At 39.6% G+C, this 13974-nt stretch overlaps 2 protein-coding genes across 2 annotated transcripts in view; both read left to right on the top strand.

Annotated features, from left to right (window-relative positions):
- The window catches only part of LOC125797546 (stonustoxin subunit beta-like), a 172430-nt gene that overhangs the window by 11605 nt on the left and 146851 nt on the right, over positions 1–13974 (top strand). The window lies entirely within an intron of this gene.
- The window catches only part of LOC111196243 (stonustoxin subunit beta), a 67106-nt gene that overhangs the window by 5976 nt on the left and 47156 nt on the right, over positions 1–13974 (top strand). The window contains exons 2-4 of the mRNA XM_049473990.1: positions 10016–10101; positions 10248–10392; positions 11059–11232. Of these exons, the coding sequence (XP_049329947.1) occupies positions 10313–10392; positions 11059–11232 (254 nt within the window). The 5' untranslated portion in view covers positions 10016–10101; positions 10248–10312. The remainder of the gene's footprint in view (positions 1–10015; positions 10102–10247; positions 10393–11058; positions 11233–13974) is intronic.

Below are 13974 nucleotides of genomic sequence, written 5' to 3'. Positions count from 1 at the left end.
GAATAATGCTTGGCTTCGTAGATTGTAAAATAACCTTAGATATTTTAACTAGGATAGCTAATATTAATATACTTGAAGATTAAATGCACTAGTCTAAGAAAACTAACTTAAGATGACTAAACTAACAGTCTATCCTTTATCCATCTCTGGGCTCCCTAACCTCTCTCCTCTAACTGTTTTCCTCAACTCATCTTCTCCAACTCCTTCTCTAACTGCTCTGACCTGAACTCCCAAAACTCAACTGGCAACTTTACTGGACTCCGGAGAAACTGGAAACTCTGAACTGTGTCTGCCCAGTTTACTATTAGACTCTGTGGCCTGTTTGGCCCTTGAGCTCCGATTGGCTCTGTGGCCCAAGTGTCTGTGTTTTGATTGGTCTAGGAGCAATTTCAAACTTTGGTGGGGATTCACAAAGGGCCATAAACCCCCCCCTCCTCACATGGTCAACATGCTTCAGCTAATGGTCTATTTTTCTAATAGACCAAACCAAAAGAAAACTCAATTAAGCAGTGGATTAAAAATACATTTTTCAGCATATCAGTTTGTGAGGATAAATTCAGGAAACAAACAATCTTACAATTGAATCACAATAAATGTACTATATATATTTTGCCCACAAACAGTTTTGTAATACTAGATAATCTTAGAAATACAACGATGGATGATACTCTGTCAGAAAGAGATCAAGAGTCATGTTATTATTTAAACCCAATTAAATCACTTAAAAGATAATACCTGGTTAAACCACTGATAACCAAATAAAGCTAAATTATCAAATGCTAGTTAAACCTTGTTGATTCAGACTTGAATGTGTAGAAAAATTGAATCAGGACACATCCAAACACATATACCATATACCAGACACATATACCATTATCTAGTAAACATTCTATAAAACACCTTTTTTATATAGTCAATATATATGTATTTTAAGCAAAATCTTCTCAGTGAGAAATTCCTCTTCTCTGCTAAGTGTAGATAAGCGGTTGGCATCGGAATTTACGATGGTGGGGGAAGGAGCTCTTCCTGCACCCCACAGAATTTGAGCCTGCAATGTTGAAAATGGAATCCCAAGCTTAGAGCATTCATTTTAACTTCATGAATCTTATTTCTAAGTGGTTGCAGAAAGCACAAACCCCTAAATTGGTATAATATATTTGGTGAATTAACAATTTCCAAGGCATTAATTAAGTTTTGACACTCTCTTAAGTCCGCAGTCCCGTCCTAGTGATGCAAATGTTGCAAATGTGTTGCAAATGTTCCAAATGTTTACATTAACTCCGAGGTTTATGACTTGGAGGAATGTAAACAGAATTTTACCCTAAACTCGCATTTAGGGCTCTCGGGCGAGGCTGAGTGAAGAAATAGTCAGGAAATGTCATTTTGAAATTTAAGGCTGTTTGAAAAAGATAACTCCAAGGCTTTTAGAGTGTTCTGGGGGTTGAAGTTCCTTATAGACCATAAAGTGGGGGTAGTATGTGTGTGTGTGTATGTGTGTGTGTGTGTGTGTGTCCAAGCGATGCAGGAATCCTCTGGTTAATCCACTACATTCCCCCCCCATCGATCGATGGGCCACTGGACGTTGGGTCATCGGTCGATGTCAACGTGGATTTCTGTAGACAGAGCACGTTAGGGTACATCTTTCATGCAATTGGTGTCTTGTTGGTCATGCTTTCTTAAGACAATCTACTACAAGGTCGCTGACAGAGTTTTTGGTCTAATGGATATACAATTTCTCTGATGATCAGTTTTTTTTTTTTTTTTTTGTTGTAGCTATTGGCTTTTGGTTCTGAATAAAATAGTTAATTTAATGTGATAGGGTGGCAACAAGCATATGAAAGGGTCACAAATAGTTTGCTAGCTATTTGTTCCTTTATAACTTTATCAAGACAACCTACCCATAAGGTATGCTTCAATAATTAGCCACTACTTAGTCAACAATTGAGAACAACATAGCGGAACAAACGTAGTCAGAAGGGAAACAAAATATGTTTTGGGCACCTGAAGAGAAGAGAAAAAAAAAAAAATTGGCACCCCCCCTTCTCCATGTATTTATTATACTGCTATGCTAATGGTTTGAAATGGTGATTCAAACACTAGGTTTAACAAAATATCCAATTTGTTGTGAGTTATGCTACTTGGATAGGTGAGTTCCAGACAGTGAATGTGTGGTACGTTCTCAATTTAACAATTGCGTCAGGCCAGAAAATGGTGGACAATGAACACTCAGTGTGTCTAAGTATTTGGCCCAGTATTATGATTTAACCTAGGGCATTATTGGTCCCGACTTGTCCCATGGGGCTTTTGCATAGTTTAATTGGGTTACAGTGAACTTGTTTGAGAATCGGTTTAATAAAACACTGACGATGCGGGATCTGGTTCCAGATGCGAGGCAGTTTGTCTGCCTCTGCATGAGGACCAAACCAATGAGACCTGAGCTCGCGAATTGTTTTGCCAGTGCTGTGCTGGGACCTCACCAGTAGCTTTTCAGCAGTGTAGCACAATGGTTGGTAGCCAAGCGTGCTTTTTCCCAGTTTTGGGTGTTTCCGCAGTTCACCCCTAGAACGGTGAGATATACCAACACCTGAGAAAGTGTGGTTCAGCGAAAAAGTTGTGGCCTGAGCCATTCCAATAGGGTCTGGGGGACGTCCCCCCCATCTGGCAAATGCACCTGCCACGGTGATGAGATGTTTGTTCCTTCGAACAAATTTCATGAGTCTTTCGACCCAATCCATTTGTGGAATTGGCCATACACCACACAGATCTTCTGAAGATTGGGGCTGAAAACACACTAGCCTTTTTCCAACAAGTGGCAGATATGTCAATTGTGGGAATGCTCGGTGTGTTTTCCCCATCATTTTGTGGTCCACCCATGGGTGATCGAGGGCCTGGGCTAGGCTCTCCCCCCCATGGCTCTGAGGCACCACGAATGAAGATGAAGCGTGTGTATCTGGGGCATAAACAAACAGGCCCTTGAGCATCCTGAAAGACGCACAGTAAGTGGCAAGTGGATCAAGGTGAAATGCCAGTGTTCTGAAAGAAGTGTTGTCACATGCACCAATTGTCATGTCAACTTTCCATTTGATTTGAGCATTCCGAAAAGCACATCCATCTGTGTAGATGGTGGGAATGTTTTTACCTTCATAAGTATCCAAGGGACTGTGTTTGTCTGGAACCACTGGTGCAGGAACAAGAAGAGAACAATCCTTTTGGTGCACGAACAGAGGATCACAGTTAGTCCGTGGCAAGGAACCTGCAGGTGTTCTGTGAACAGCTGACTTGTCAGCCCATGGAACAAAGATTTCACCGTTGACCGTTGTGTTAAGAGTGAATGACTTTCCAGCTTTTGGGTTGTACTCATCTACAGCCGTAGAGGGAGTCAATGCCCATGAACAGGTGTTTTGTTTTAGAATCATGGTAGGGGATTCTGAGGATGGTGGTTTCCGAACCCTGACAGTGAGCTTCTCATTGATTCCCGTGGAATTTGAAGGTTCAATGAGCTTGTGTGGCTCAATGTTGCTAGCAACATGATAGCATTGAACTCTATCCTGTGCCTTAGGACAGGGCAGGGGTTCGCAAACCTGTGCCCAGATTCTACGATGCTGAAAGTCAATCAATGGTTTGAACCGGTCAAGGAGGTCTTTGCCAAAGAGCAATGGGACGTTCTCCAATGGAGAAATGTGAATTGGATGGGTGAGGCTCATTGGACCGATGGCAACGTGCACCAGGGCTGCAGAATGCAGAGTGATACCAGTGTGCGAATATGGTTGAAGGTGAAGAGCACACTTTTTCAGAGGTATCTTTTTGTTGTTTCGGCGGGCTGTCGCCCTCACCTGGTCAAAAAGTGAATTTGACATTAAAGAAATGTCTGACCCCGTGTCCAAAAGAGCTTCATACCCGAACACATCTTCCAGCCAGGTGGCTAGGTAGAATTTTGGTGTTGGACCTTTCTTGGTTAAGAAACCCAAGAATTGTTTAGGTGGTGGATCCTCCAGGCTGAGGGAAGGAGCTTCCTCAGTGTGGTTGTCTTCAGCGTCTGGCTGTACAACCAAGGCTGCATTGGAGTGGATGGATTTCGCACCCCCCCAAGCAGGTTGATCTGGAGCATGGACAATTGGCAAGAATTCAGATTCAGCATTGTCCTGCTTGCGTATTTCGTCACGAAATTGTCTGAGCAGACTGCCGTCTTTAGTGCTCAGGTTAGTTGGATATGTCTCATGCTTGTGCCCTTTAGGTGGACACCAACGTTTGTGGTGCTTTGGGCTCTTTCTCCTGAGCGGAGATTGAAGTTTGCTGGAGCTCTGTGCTCGAGCCTGATGCTGTGAGTGTTTGCCATTCCAACTGCGTTTTATCCTACCTTTCCTTCGATAGGAGGGCTTTTGGTCACTTTGCTTGGCCCAATGTAGGGACGAGCGACGCCAAGAGTGGAACACTCTCTGGTTCTTGTGGTTTAACTGGGTCTTAGGTGGCATTGGAGCCTTGTGTGCCCCTTTTTGCTTGACGTGGGAGGACTGCTCATTAATTATCAGGACGTCATTTGACTCTGATTTTTTATTAATGTTTTGTTGGAACTTAGCAAATCCTCTGAGAGCCAAATCACGCAGCTGCCGGCTTGTTAGCGTACGAGGGCAGGCTGCGACTCCAAAAGAGTGACTGGTGGAGGGATGGAGGTTTCTCACGAACAATGTTTTGAAAACTTCCTCTTCCTCCATTCCAGGCTCATTTCTATAGCCGAAATAAGCGTGCCTGAGGCGGTGATAGTACTGTAGGGGTGTTTCCTGGCGACTCTGCTTTATTGCAAGAGCTGCAGCAAGGCCGGTTTGAACAAGGTGGTTGGAGAACTCATTCTCCAAAGCCTTGCAAAGAGCAGGATAGTCTCTCTTAACCTGGGGTGGTTGGCGCTCAATGAAACGTCCAACTTCCCGACTAGAGGACACCTTAATGAGGTAGATTTTATCATCTACCGTGGCCTTGGGGAAACGGCGTAAGAAGAAGTCAATGTCGCGAAGATACTGGTGGACATCATTAGAACCGTCCGGTTCTGGTTCAAAGCGTGGGATGTTACGCGCAATTTTGTCCAAATCTCTATCAGAGGGTGCTTGAGGTTGCACAGAGGTCCCATGTGGCTGGGAACGCTGAGTGAACCTTGGTTCTACTGGCGCTTCAGCACCTTTAAGGGAGACTAGAGGGATTGTATTTGTGGATGGTTGTTGCTTAGGATCCGGAACCCCAGGGGTTCCTGATTTACCAGCTGGATTGATGGGGGAGTCTCCCTCCATCATCAGCTCAAATGTTAACTCTGTTTGGTCTCGAGTTAATTTGACTGCATTGTTAGCATGTGCTAATTCAGTTTGTAGCTCAACCTGTCTTGCAATAGCATGTTTTAGTTTTTCCTGTGACTGAGCTGCAAGTTGGGTAGCTATGTTGGCTTCCTTTTGAAGCAGCTGCACTTCGGTTTTGAGGTCTCTTTGGTTAATTTCAGACTGTACAGTTTTGTTCTCTAGGTCTGCAACTCTATCATTTAAAGTCACAATCTCTGCTTGGAGATTTTGAATGGTTTTGGAGGAAGCAGCAAGTTGATCCTGTGACAACAGCAGTTGTTTCCACAGTATTAGGGAAATCGGATCCACTTGTTGCTTGCCCTCAAGGATTTTAGATACACACTCATTGAGGCTTTTGGCAATTAGTGCATGGAGACCCCCACTGTCCTTTTGTTGGACTGGGACGGTAAGTCCTGGGGGTAAACCAGCTGTAAGCTCTAAAAGAGCTTTTTCAGTGACACACATTTTGATTTACGTAAAGCACGTGGAATCAAACAATTTTGATGACAAACAAGTTTATTTTATGTTCGAGTCAATTAGCATTGTGCCTTTTCTAAGAAGAAAATCTGTTAAAAGTGGGCGACCTAAGGTTACAATTAGTAGATTAATTTTAAAAGAATAGTTAGATTTGTTGTCAGTGATGCTAGTGAACAGTTTAATAACTGTAGGGCACTATACACAATGTCTAAATCTAAATATGGGTATAGTTATTAACTATGTACAGGATGGGAGAATTTAACTATGTATTAAGCACAGGTGTGCTGGGTATATGGTTGAGTAACTGATAACTGGATAGGTTTTTTTTTTTTTTTTTTTTTTTTTTTTTTTTTTTAATGGTTAATTAATTAATTAATTTCAATCAGTTATTAATAATTGATCTTAATCGATCAATAATTAAGCTTAATTTATTTGAAGATGGTTGAATTAAATTGAAAATAATTAATTAACAAAAATTTAATTAACTTTACTTAATCAAATTGATTAAAATGACCAGTTAATTATTTTATGTTGTGATTAGTTACTCAATGGAGATAGCTATTTAGCTTGGTTCAATGTAACATAAAGAGTAATGTTTGAGAGAGCAGACCTGAAACTTAAATTTAACTATTTAATATTAACCGATTAAATGAATGCAGTTATTTGTTTACTTATTTACAAACCATTTAACCCCACCACAATGCAAATTCCCTTTATTAACTTAACAAAAAGTTTGTTTGAAATTGGCACCCTCTGGCGACAGAAACTCTAAATGCGCTCTACAGGATGATAGCAATTACACAAGTACAACACCAGGTGGCGACACAGCTATATGGCTAAGTGGCTCCCTCTGGTGGTCAAACAAATGAAATGCACCTTTCTGCACTGTATGCAGTTAACCAAATCAAACACCAGATGGCGATGTGGCAGTGTACCCCCCCTAGTGGTGAGGGGTAGTAAAACACCCTTTGAGTTTGAGTGTAAATAGTCAGGCTGTCCACCAGATGGTGGCAGAGGCCGACTGGTGGGAGTGGTCACGCCCACTGATGATGCCACGTTAAGGACCGCCCCTTGGGTCTGGGACCTGGTCAGCAGATTTGACTGACTCAGTCGACTGTGAATAGCAGAGGAGAAGGGCACGGCTGTCCGAAAGTTTAACACAGCAGCAACACACTTCACAAGATGAGCAAAGAGGATTTACATCCTGGCGTGGTTAGTTTAATCACGCACACAATAAACTTCCTGCCACTCAGGGTGGTGTTACGTAAAAGTTAGCTACTCTTTTACGCACGTGGAAGTGTCCAGTACTGCAGGATTTTACGGATTTCGCGCAAAAACCGGCAGTTTTAACTGGAGCGCGGAGTCGATGAGCCGGAGATCCGCGACTCAGGGCTGCGCGAAGGCCTTAGATCAACACTGGCAAAATATGTCTATTTTACCGGAAACAGTTCGAACTTTATGTAAGTACACACGTATATACACGTATATACACCCGGGTTTAAGGTTACCCACACACGGCGGTGTGTCAACCAAGCTTATTTTACAAATAAGCGTAATGTTTTCAAGAGCGCTCGCATACCACACACACACACAGGGGACTGGCCAGTCCTGAATTGTAAACAAAAACACGTGTAGAACATGTGCGTGTGTTTCTAACACGCTGGGTTTATGCAGTTAACTCCAACTAGGCCAGCTAGCCAGCAGCTAACGCATTTAATAATAACAACAAAATACACTTTATTCTGCAACTTACAGCGCTATTTTCTGGAACTGGTTATGAAATGTGTATATATTCTGGTCTCGCGGCGGAGAGCCAATAATAATCCTGCCCCACGTTGGCGAGCCAATTATGTAGCGGGCTCAGTGGTTTAATACCTGGTGCTAATTGAGATGTTGAAATATTTTTTAGTTGGGCGCCAGTTATTAAATTAATTTAATTAGATTAATTAATTAATTAATTAATCAAATTAATTAATAACACAAGACATCTCAGGGTGTGGTTTCTACAGGTGACAGAAATTTTCATAACCAAGTTATCCAGAAAAACACACTGAAATGACAGGTTTTGTAAAATAAAAGTATTTATTAAATCACACAGATATGAGTAAATAATTCATTAAAAAGTCATAAATGTAGCCATTAGCTATCAAATCATAGTGTAGAATGATAAATGAGAAATAAAAGACAAACACGTTATAATGCTGATATGAAAGGAATAAAGATTAATATAACTATTAAGTGAGTATTTCTAAATAAGGGTCTAAGGCATTTTAAGTCTACGAAACCAATTCTTATTTCCAACCAAGCAACTCAAAATGAGTCATCTATACTAAAGACGCTCTATTAAAGACCCGACCAAACCATGACCAACAGAACACCATCTGCCGAAAGATTAAACCCAGCTCTGCCTTACTCTGAGTTGTTGAAGTGGGCCTTGGTGACGTCCGCCTGGGTTGGTCGTCTGATGCTTCACCCCGAAAAAGGATCACGTGAGCCGGTCTGCAGGGTGGCTTGACTTCCTGTGTCAGCACGGAGCCCCATGAGAACCCACAGGGTAAATCCCTTCGCTCTTAGGTGGCTTGCTGGTGGCCTCCGGACCGCAGGTTTCCGGGTTGGATCTGGCGGATCTCCTTTTCAGCTGTACTTTAGCTAAACTTAGATGGAATAATGCTTGGCTTCGTAGATTGTAAAATAACCTTAGATATTTTAACTAGGATAGCTAATATTAATATACTTGAAGATTAAATGCACTAGTCTAAGAAAACTAACTTAAGATGACTAAACTAACAGTCTATCCTTTATCCATCTCTGGGCTCCCTAACCTCTCTCCTCTAACTGTTTTCCTCAACTCATCTTCTCCAACTCCTTCTCTAACTGCTCTGACCTGAACTCCCAAAACTCAACTGGCAACTTTACTGGACTCCGGAGAAACTGGAAACTCTGAACTGTGTCTGCCCAGTTTACTATTAGACTCTGTGGCCTGTTTGGCCCTTGAGCTCCGATTGGCTCTGTGGCCCAAGTGTCTGTGTTTTGATTGGTCTAGGAGCAATTTCAAACTTTGGTGGGGATTCACAAAGGGCCATAAACCCCCCCCTCCTCACATGGTCAACATGCTTCAGCTAATGGTCTATTTTTCTAATAGACCAAACCAAAAGAAAACTCAATTAAGCAGTGGATTAAAAATACATTTTTCAGCATATCAGTTTGTGAGGATAAATTCAGGAAACAAACAATCTTACAATTGAATCACAATAAATGTACTATATATATTTTGCCCACAAACAGTTTTGTAATACTAGATAATCTTAGAAATACAACGATGGATGATACTCTGTCAGAAAGAGATCAAGAGTCATGTTATTATTTAAACCCAATTAAATCACTTAAAAGATAATACCTGGTTAAACCACTGATAACCAAATAAAGCTAAATTATCAAATGCTAGTTAAACCTTGTTGATTCAGACTTGAATGTGTAGAAAAATTGAATCAGGACACATCCAAACACATATACCATATACCAGACACATATACCATTATCTAGTAAACATTCTATAAAACACCTTTTTTATATAGTCAATATATATGTATTTTAAGCAAAATCTTCTCAGTGAGAAATTCCTCTTCTCTGCTAAGTGTAGATAAGCGGTTGGCATCGGAATTTACGATGGTGGGGGAAGGAGCTCTTCCTGCACCCCACAGAATTTGAGCCTGCAATGTTGAAAATGGAATCCCAAGCTTAGAGCATTCATTTTAACTTCATGAATCTTATTTCTAAGTGGTTGCAGAAAGCACAAACCCCTAAATTGGTATAATATATTTGGTGAATTAACAATTTCCAAGGCATTAATTAAGTTTTGACACTCTCTTAAGTCCGCAGTCCCGTCCTAGTGATGCAAATGTTGCAAATGTGTTGCAAATGTTCCAAATGTTTACATTAACTCCGAGGTTTATGACTTGGAGGAATGTAAACAGAATTTTACCCTAAACTCGCATTTAGGGCTCTCGGGCGAGGCTGAGTGAAGAAATAGTCAGGAAATGTCATTTTGAAATTTAAGGCTGTTTGAAAAAGATAACTCCAAGGCTTTTAGAGTGTTCTGGGGGTTGAAGTTCCTTATAGACCATAAAGTGGGGGTAGTATGTGTGTGTGTGTATGTGTGTGTGTGTGTGTGTGTCCAAGCGATGCAGGAATCCTCTGGTTAATCCACTACACCGCAGATCGATGTCCACCCCATTCAACAGAATGCACAGCAAAAGGAACCAAAAGTTCAGAGAGCAGAAGCCTGAGGACCTCGGACCGCCTTGTATGTGATTGGTCCAAAGATTGGGTTAGAATGTCGCTTCACTGCATCATAAATCATTTGCATAAAGTTGAGAAAATTTCAACTTCTTGTTGCTTTGCCGCTTTGTCGATTGTCGGCTCTCACTTGTCACCTCTCACATGTCGCAGCGACAAATCGCACCCTGCCATAGGAAATGAATGGTGGCCTGTCGCGTTGTCGCTTTCCAGTGTGAATGAAGGGGCACACGCACGCAGAAACATACAGGACGTATGTGGAGTGGGACATCCCGTCAGACAACAGTAGAATAAAGAGGTGTTTAATATAGTGTGTGTGGGCGTGCGCGTGTGTGTGCTCAGCGGAGACAACGTAGATTATCTTTGGTGGTTTCTGAGCCCCTAAGAAGGACTGATGACGTCCCTGGTAATGAGTAACGAAGTAGGACGTTAAAATGTATCGGAGTAAAAGTATTAAACTCAGGGAAAATATGTAGTGAATTAAAAGTGGAAGTTTCATCAGTTCTTAAATAAATATTTGGTGTATTTTATATATATATTTTTTTTAGTCTTTGTCAGTTTATGGTGGAAAGACTTTAATGTGCTTATTTTATACCTAGTAATTTATAGACTGGTATATCTAAAATGGTCAATTGTAGAGATAGCATGAACAGATTTATTTAGTCTCTTTTTAGTGGTGTGTTAGTGAATGAACCATATTACCAATTAAAGAAACACTAGGTTAATATATATTTTTTTGTTTTTAAAAACATTAATCATGGAGTTGCTGAAAACATTAAATCCATTAAAGGCAGTGGAAATTATCCAGTATCTGTTGATTTACTAAGTAACATTTGTAATGATAAGCCTGCAGACCGCAAAAATATGAACAAGTAATGTAATTTGTCCATAAATCTTATTAGATCATTAATGTGGAGTTTTCTTCCATTGTTTTAACTGTACTATGTTTACTCTTTCTTTGCAGACTAGCTGACTGTAATCTCACAGTGAAACACTGTGAAACTCAATGCTCTGCTCTGAAATCAGAAAACTCCTCCCTGATAGAGCTGGACCTCAGTAACAATGACCTGCAGGATTCAGGAGTGGAGCTGCTCTCTGCTGGACTGAAGAGTTTACACTGTAAACTGCAGAAACCCAGGTGAGTTTCCAATTGGGGGTGTGCCATATGATATCATGCACAATACCATGCTACAAACCTAAATATTTTGTTACTTGCTGTGATTTTTTAGTACCGTTGTGGTACCGTGGCTCAATCTTGAGTTATTGAATTTAAAGCATTATTTGCAATGAATAAAAATTCATATAAAATCAACCATACAGTGAAAGTTGCCTAAAGTCGCACATGTGATGCCAATCTTGAGTAATTTAATTTAAAGCATTATTTAATATAAATAAAAATTCATAAAAAATGTTGTTGTGTAGGTTGCCGAAAGTCGCACACATGATAGCCTAAGACAGTCTCTTTCAAATGATGGCAGAAACGTTGTGGCAGTGTGTGCCAATCGTGAGTTATTGAATTTAACGCATTATTTGCAATAAATAAAAATTCATATAAAATCAACCATACAGTCAAAGTTGCCCAAACTCGCACACATGATAGCCAAGGACAGATTTCAAATGATGCCAGAAACTTTGTGGTACTGTGGCCCAATCTTGAGTTATTTCACAACCCCCCGTGTGAAATGGTTTATTCCGGTCCCCCCCTGCTGTGTGAAATGGTATGTTCCGGTTCCCCCCCTCTTTGTGGTACTGTGGCCCAATCTTGAGTAATTTAATTTTAAGCATTATTTAATATAAATAAATATAAATTCCCCCCCTCTTTGTGGTACTGTGGCCCATCTTGAGTAATTTAATTTTAAGCATTATTTAATATAAATAGAAATTCATAAAAAATCAACCATACAGTGTAGGTTGCCGAAAGTCGCACACATCTCTTTCAAACGATGGCAGAACCGTTGTGGTAGTGTGTGTCAATCTTGAGTAATTTAATTTTAATCATTATTTAATATAAAAAAAAATCATAAAAAATCAAAGATAGCGTGTACATTGCCGAAAGTGACACACCTGATAGCTTAAGACAGTCTCTTTCAAACGATGGCAGAACCGTTGTGGTAGTATGTCCCAATCTTGAGTTATTGAATTTTAAGCATTATTTAATATAAATAAAAATTCATAAAAAATCAACGATAGCGTGTGCGTTGCCGAAAGTCACACACATGATAGCTTAAGACAGCTTCTTTCAAACGATGGCAGAACCGTTGTGGTAGTATGTGCCAATCTTGAGTTATTGAATTTTAAGTGTTATTTAATATAAATAAAAATTCATAAAAAATCAACGGTAACGTGTACGTTGCCAAAAGTCGCACACATGATAGGTTAAGACAGTCTCTTTCAAACGATGGCAGAACCGTTGTGGTAGTATGTGCCAATCTTGATTTATTGAATTTTAAGCATTATTTAATATAAATAAAAATTCATAAAAAATCAACGATAACGTGTACGTTGCCGAAAGTCGCACACATGATAGATTAAGACAGTCTCTTTCAAACGATGGCAGAACCGTTGTGGTAGTATGTGCCAATCTTGAGTTATTGAATTTTAAGCATTATTTAATATAAATAAAATTCATAAAAAATCAACGATAATGTGTACGTTGCCGAAAGTCGCACACCTGATAGCTTAAGACAGCCTCTTTCAAACGATGGCAGAACCGTTGTGGTAGTATGTGCCAATCTTGAGTTATTGAATTTTAAGCATTATTTAATATAAATAAAAATTCATATAAAACCAACGATAATGTGTACGTTGCCGAAAGTCGCACACATGATAGGTTAAGACAGTCTCTTTCAAACGATGGCAGAACCGTTGTGGTAGTATGTGCCAATCTTGACTTATTGAATTTTAAGCATTATTTTATATAAATAAAAATTCATAAAAAATCAACGATAATGTGTACGTTGCCGAAAGTCGCACACATGATAGGTTAAGAAAGTCTCTTTCAAACGATGGCAGAACCGTTGTGGTAGTATGTGCCAATCTTGAGCTATTGAATTTTAAGCATTATTTAATATAAATAAAAATTCGTAAAAAATCAACGGTAACGTGTACGTTGCCAAAAGTCGCACACATGATAGGTTAAGACAGTCTCTTTCAAACGATGGCAGAACTGTTGTGATAGTATGTCCCAATCTTGAGTCATTGAATTTTAAGCATTATTTAATATAAATAAAAATTCATAAAAAATCAACGATAATGTGGACTTTGCCAAAAGTCGCACACATGATAGCTTAAGACAGTCTCTTTCAAACGATGGCAGAACTGTTGTGATAGTATGTCCCAATCTTGAGTTATTGAATTTTAAGCATTATTTAATATAAATAAAAATTCATATAAAATCAACGATAATGTGTACGTTGCCGAAAGTCGCACACATGATAGCTTAAGACAGTCTCTTTCAAACGATGGCAGAACCGTTGTGGTAGTATGTGCCAATCTTGACTTATTGAATTTTAAGCATTATTTAATATAAATAAAAATTCATAAAAAATCAACGATAATGTATACGTTGCCGAAAGTCGCACACATGATAGTTTAAGACAGTCTCTTTCAAACGATGGCAGAACTGTTGTGGTAGTATGTCCCAATCTTGAGTTATTGAATTTTAAGCATTATTTTATATAATTAAAAATTCATAAAAAATCAACGATAATGTGTACGTTGCCGAAAGTCGCACACATGATAGGTTAAGACAGTCTCTTTCAAACGATGGCAGAACCGTTGTGGTAGTATGTGCCAATCTTGAGTTATTGAATTTTAAGCATTATTTAATATAAATAAAAATTCATAAAAAATCAACAATAATGTGTACGTTGCCAAAAGT

This window comes from Astyanax mexicanus, unplaced genomic scaffold, assembly GCF_023375975.1.
Source record: "Astyanax mexicanus isolate ESR-SI-001 unplaced genomic scaffold, AstMex3_surface scaffold_49, whole genome shotgun sequence".
Lineage (NCBI taxonomy): Eukaryota > Metazoa > Chordata > Actinopteri > Characiformes > Acestrorhamphidae > Astyanax > Astyanax mexicanus.
Note: the sequence above shows the minus strand (reverse complement) of the source record. Positions and strands in the feature narration are given on the sequence as shown.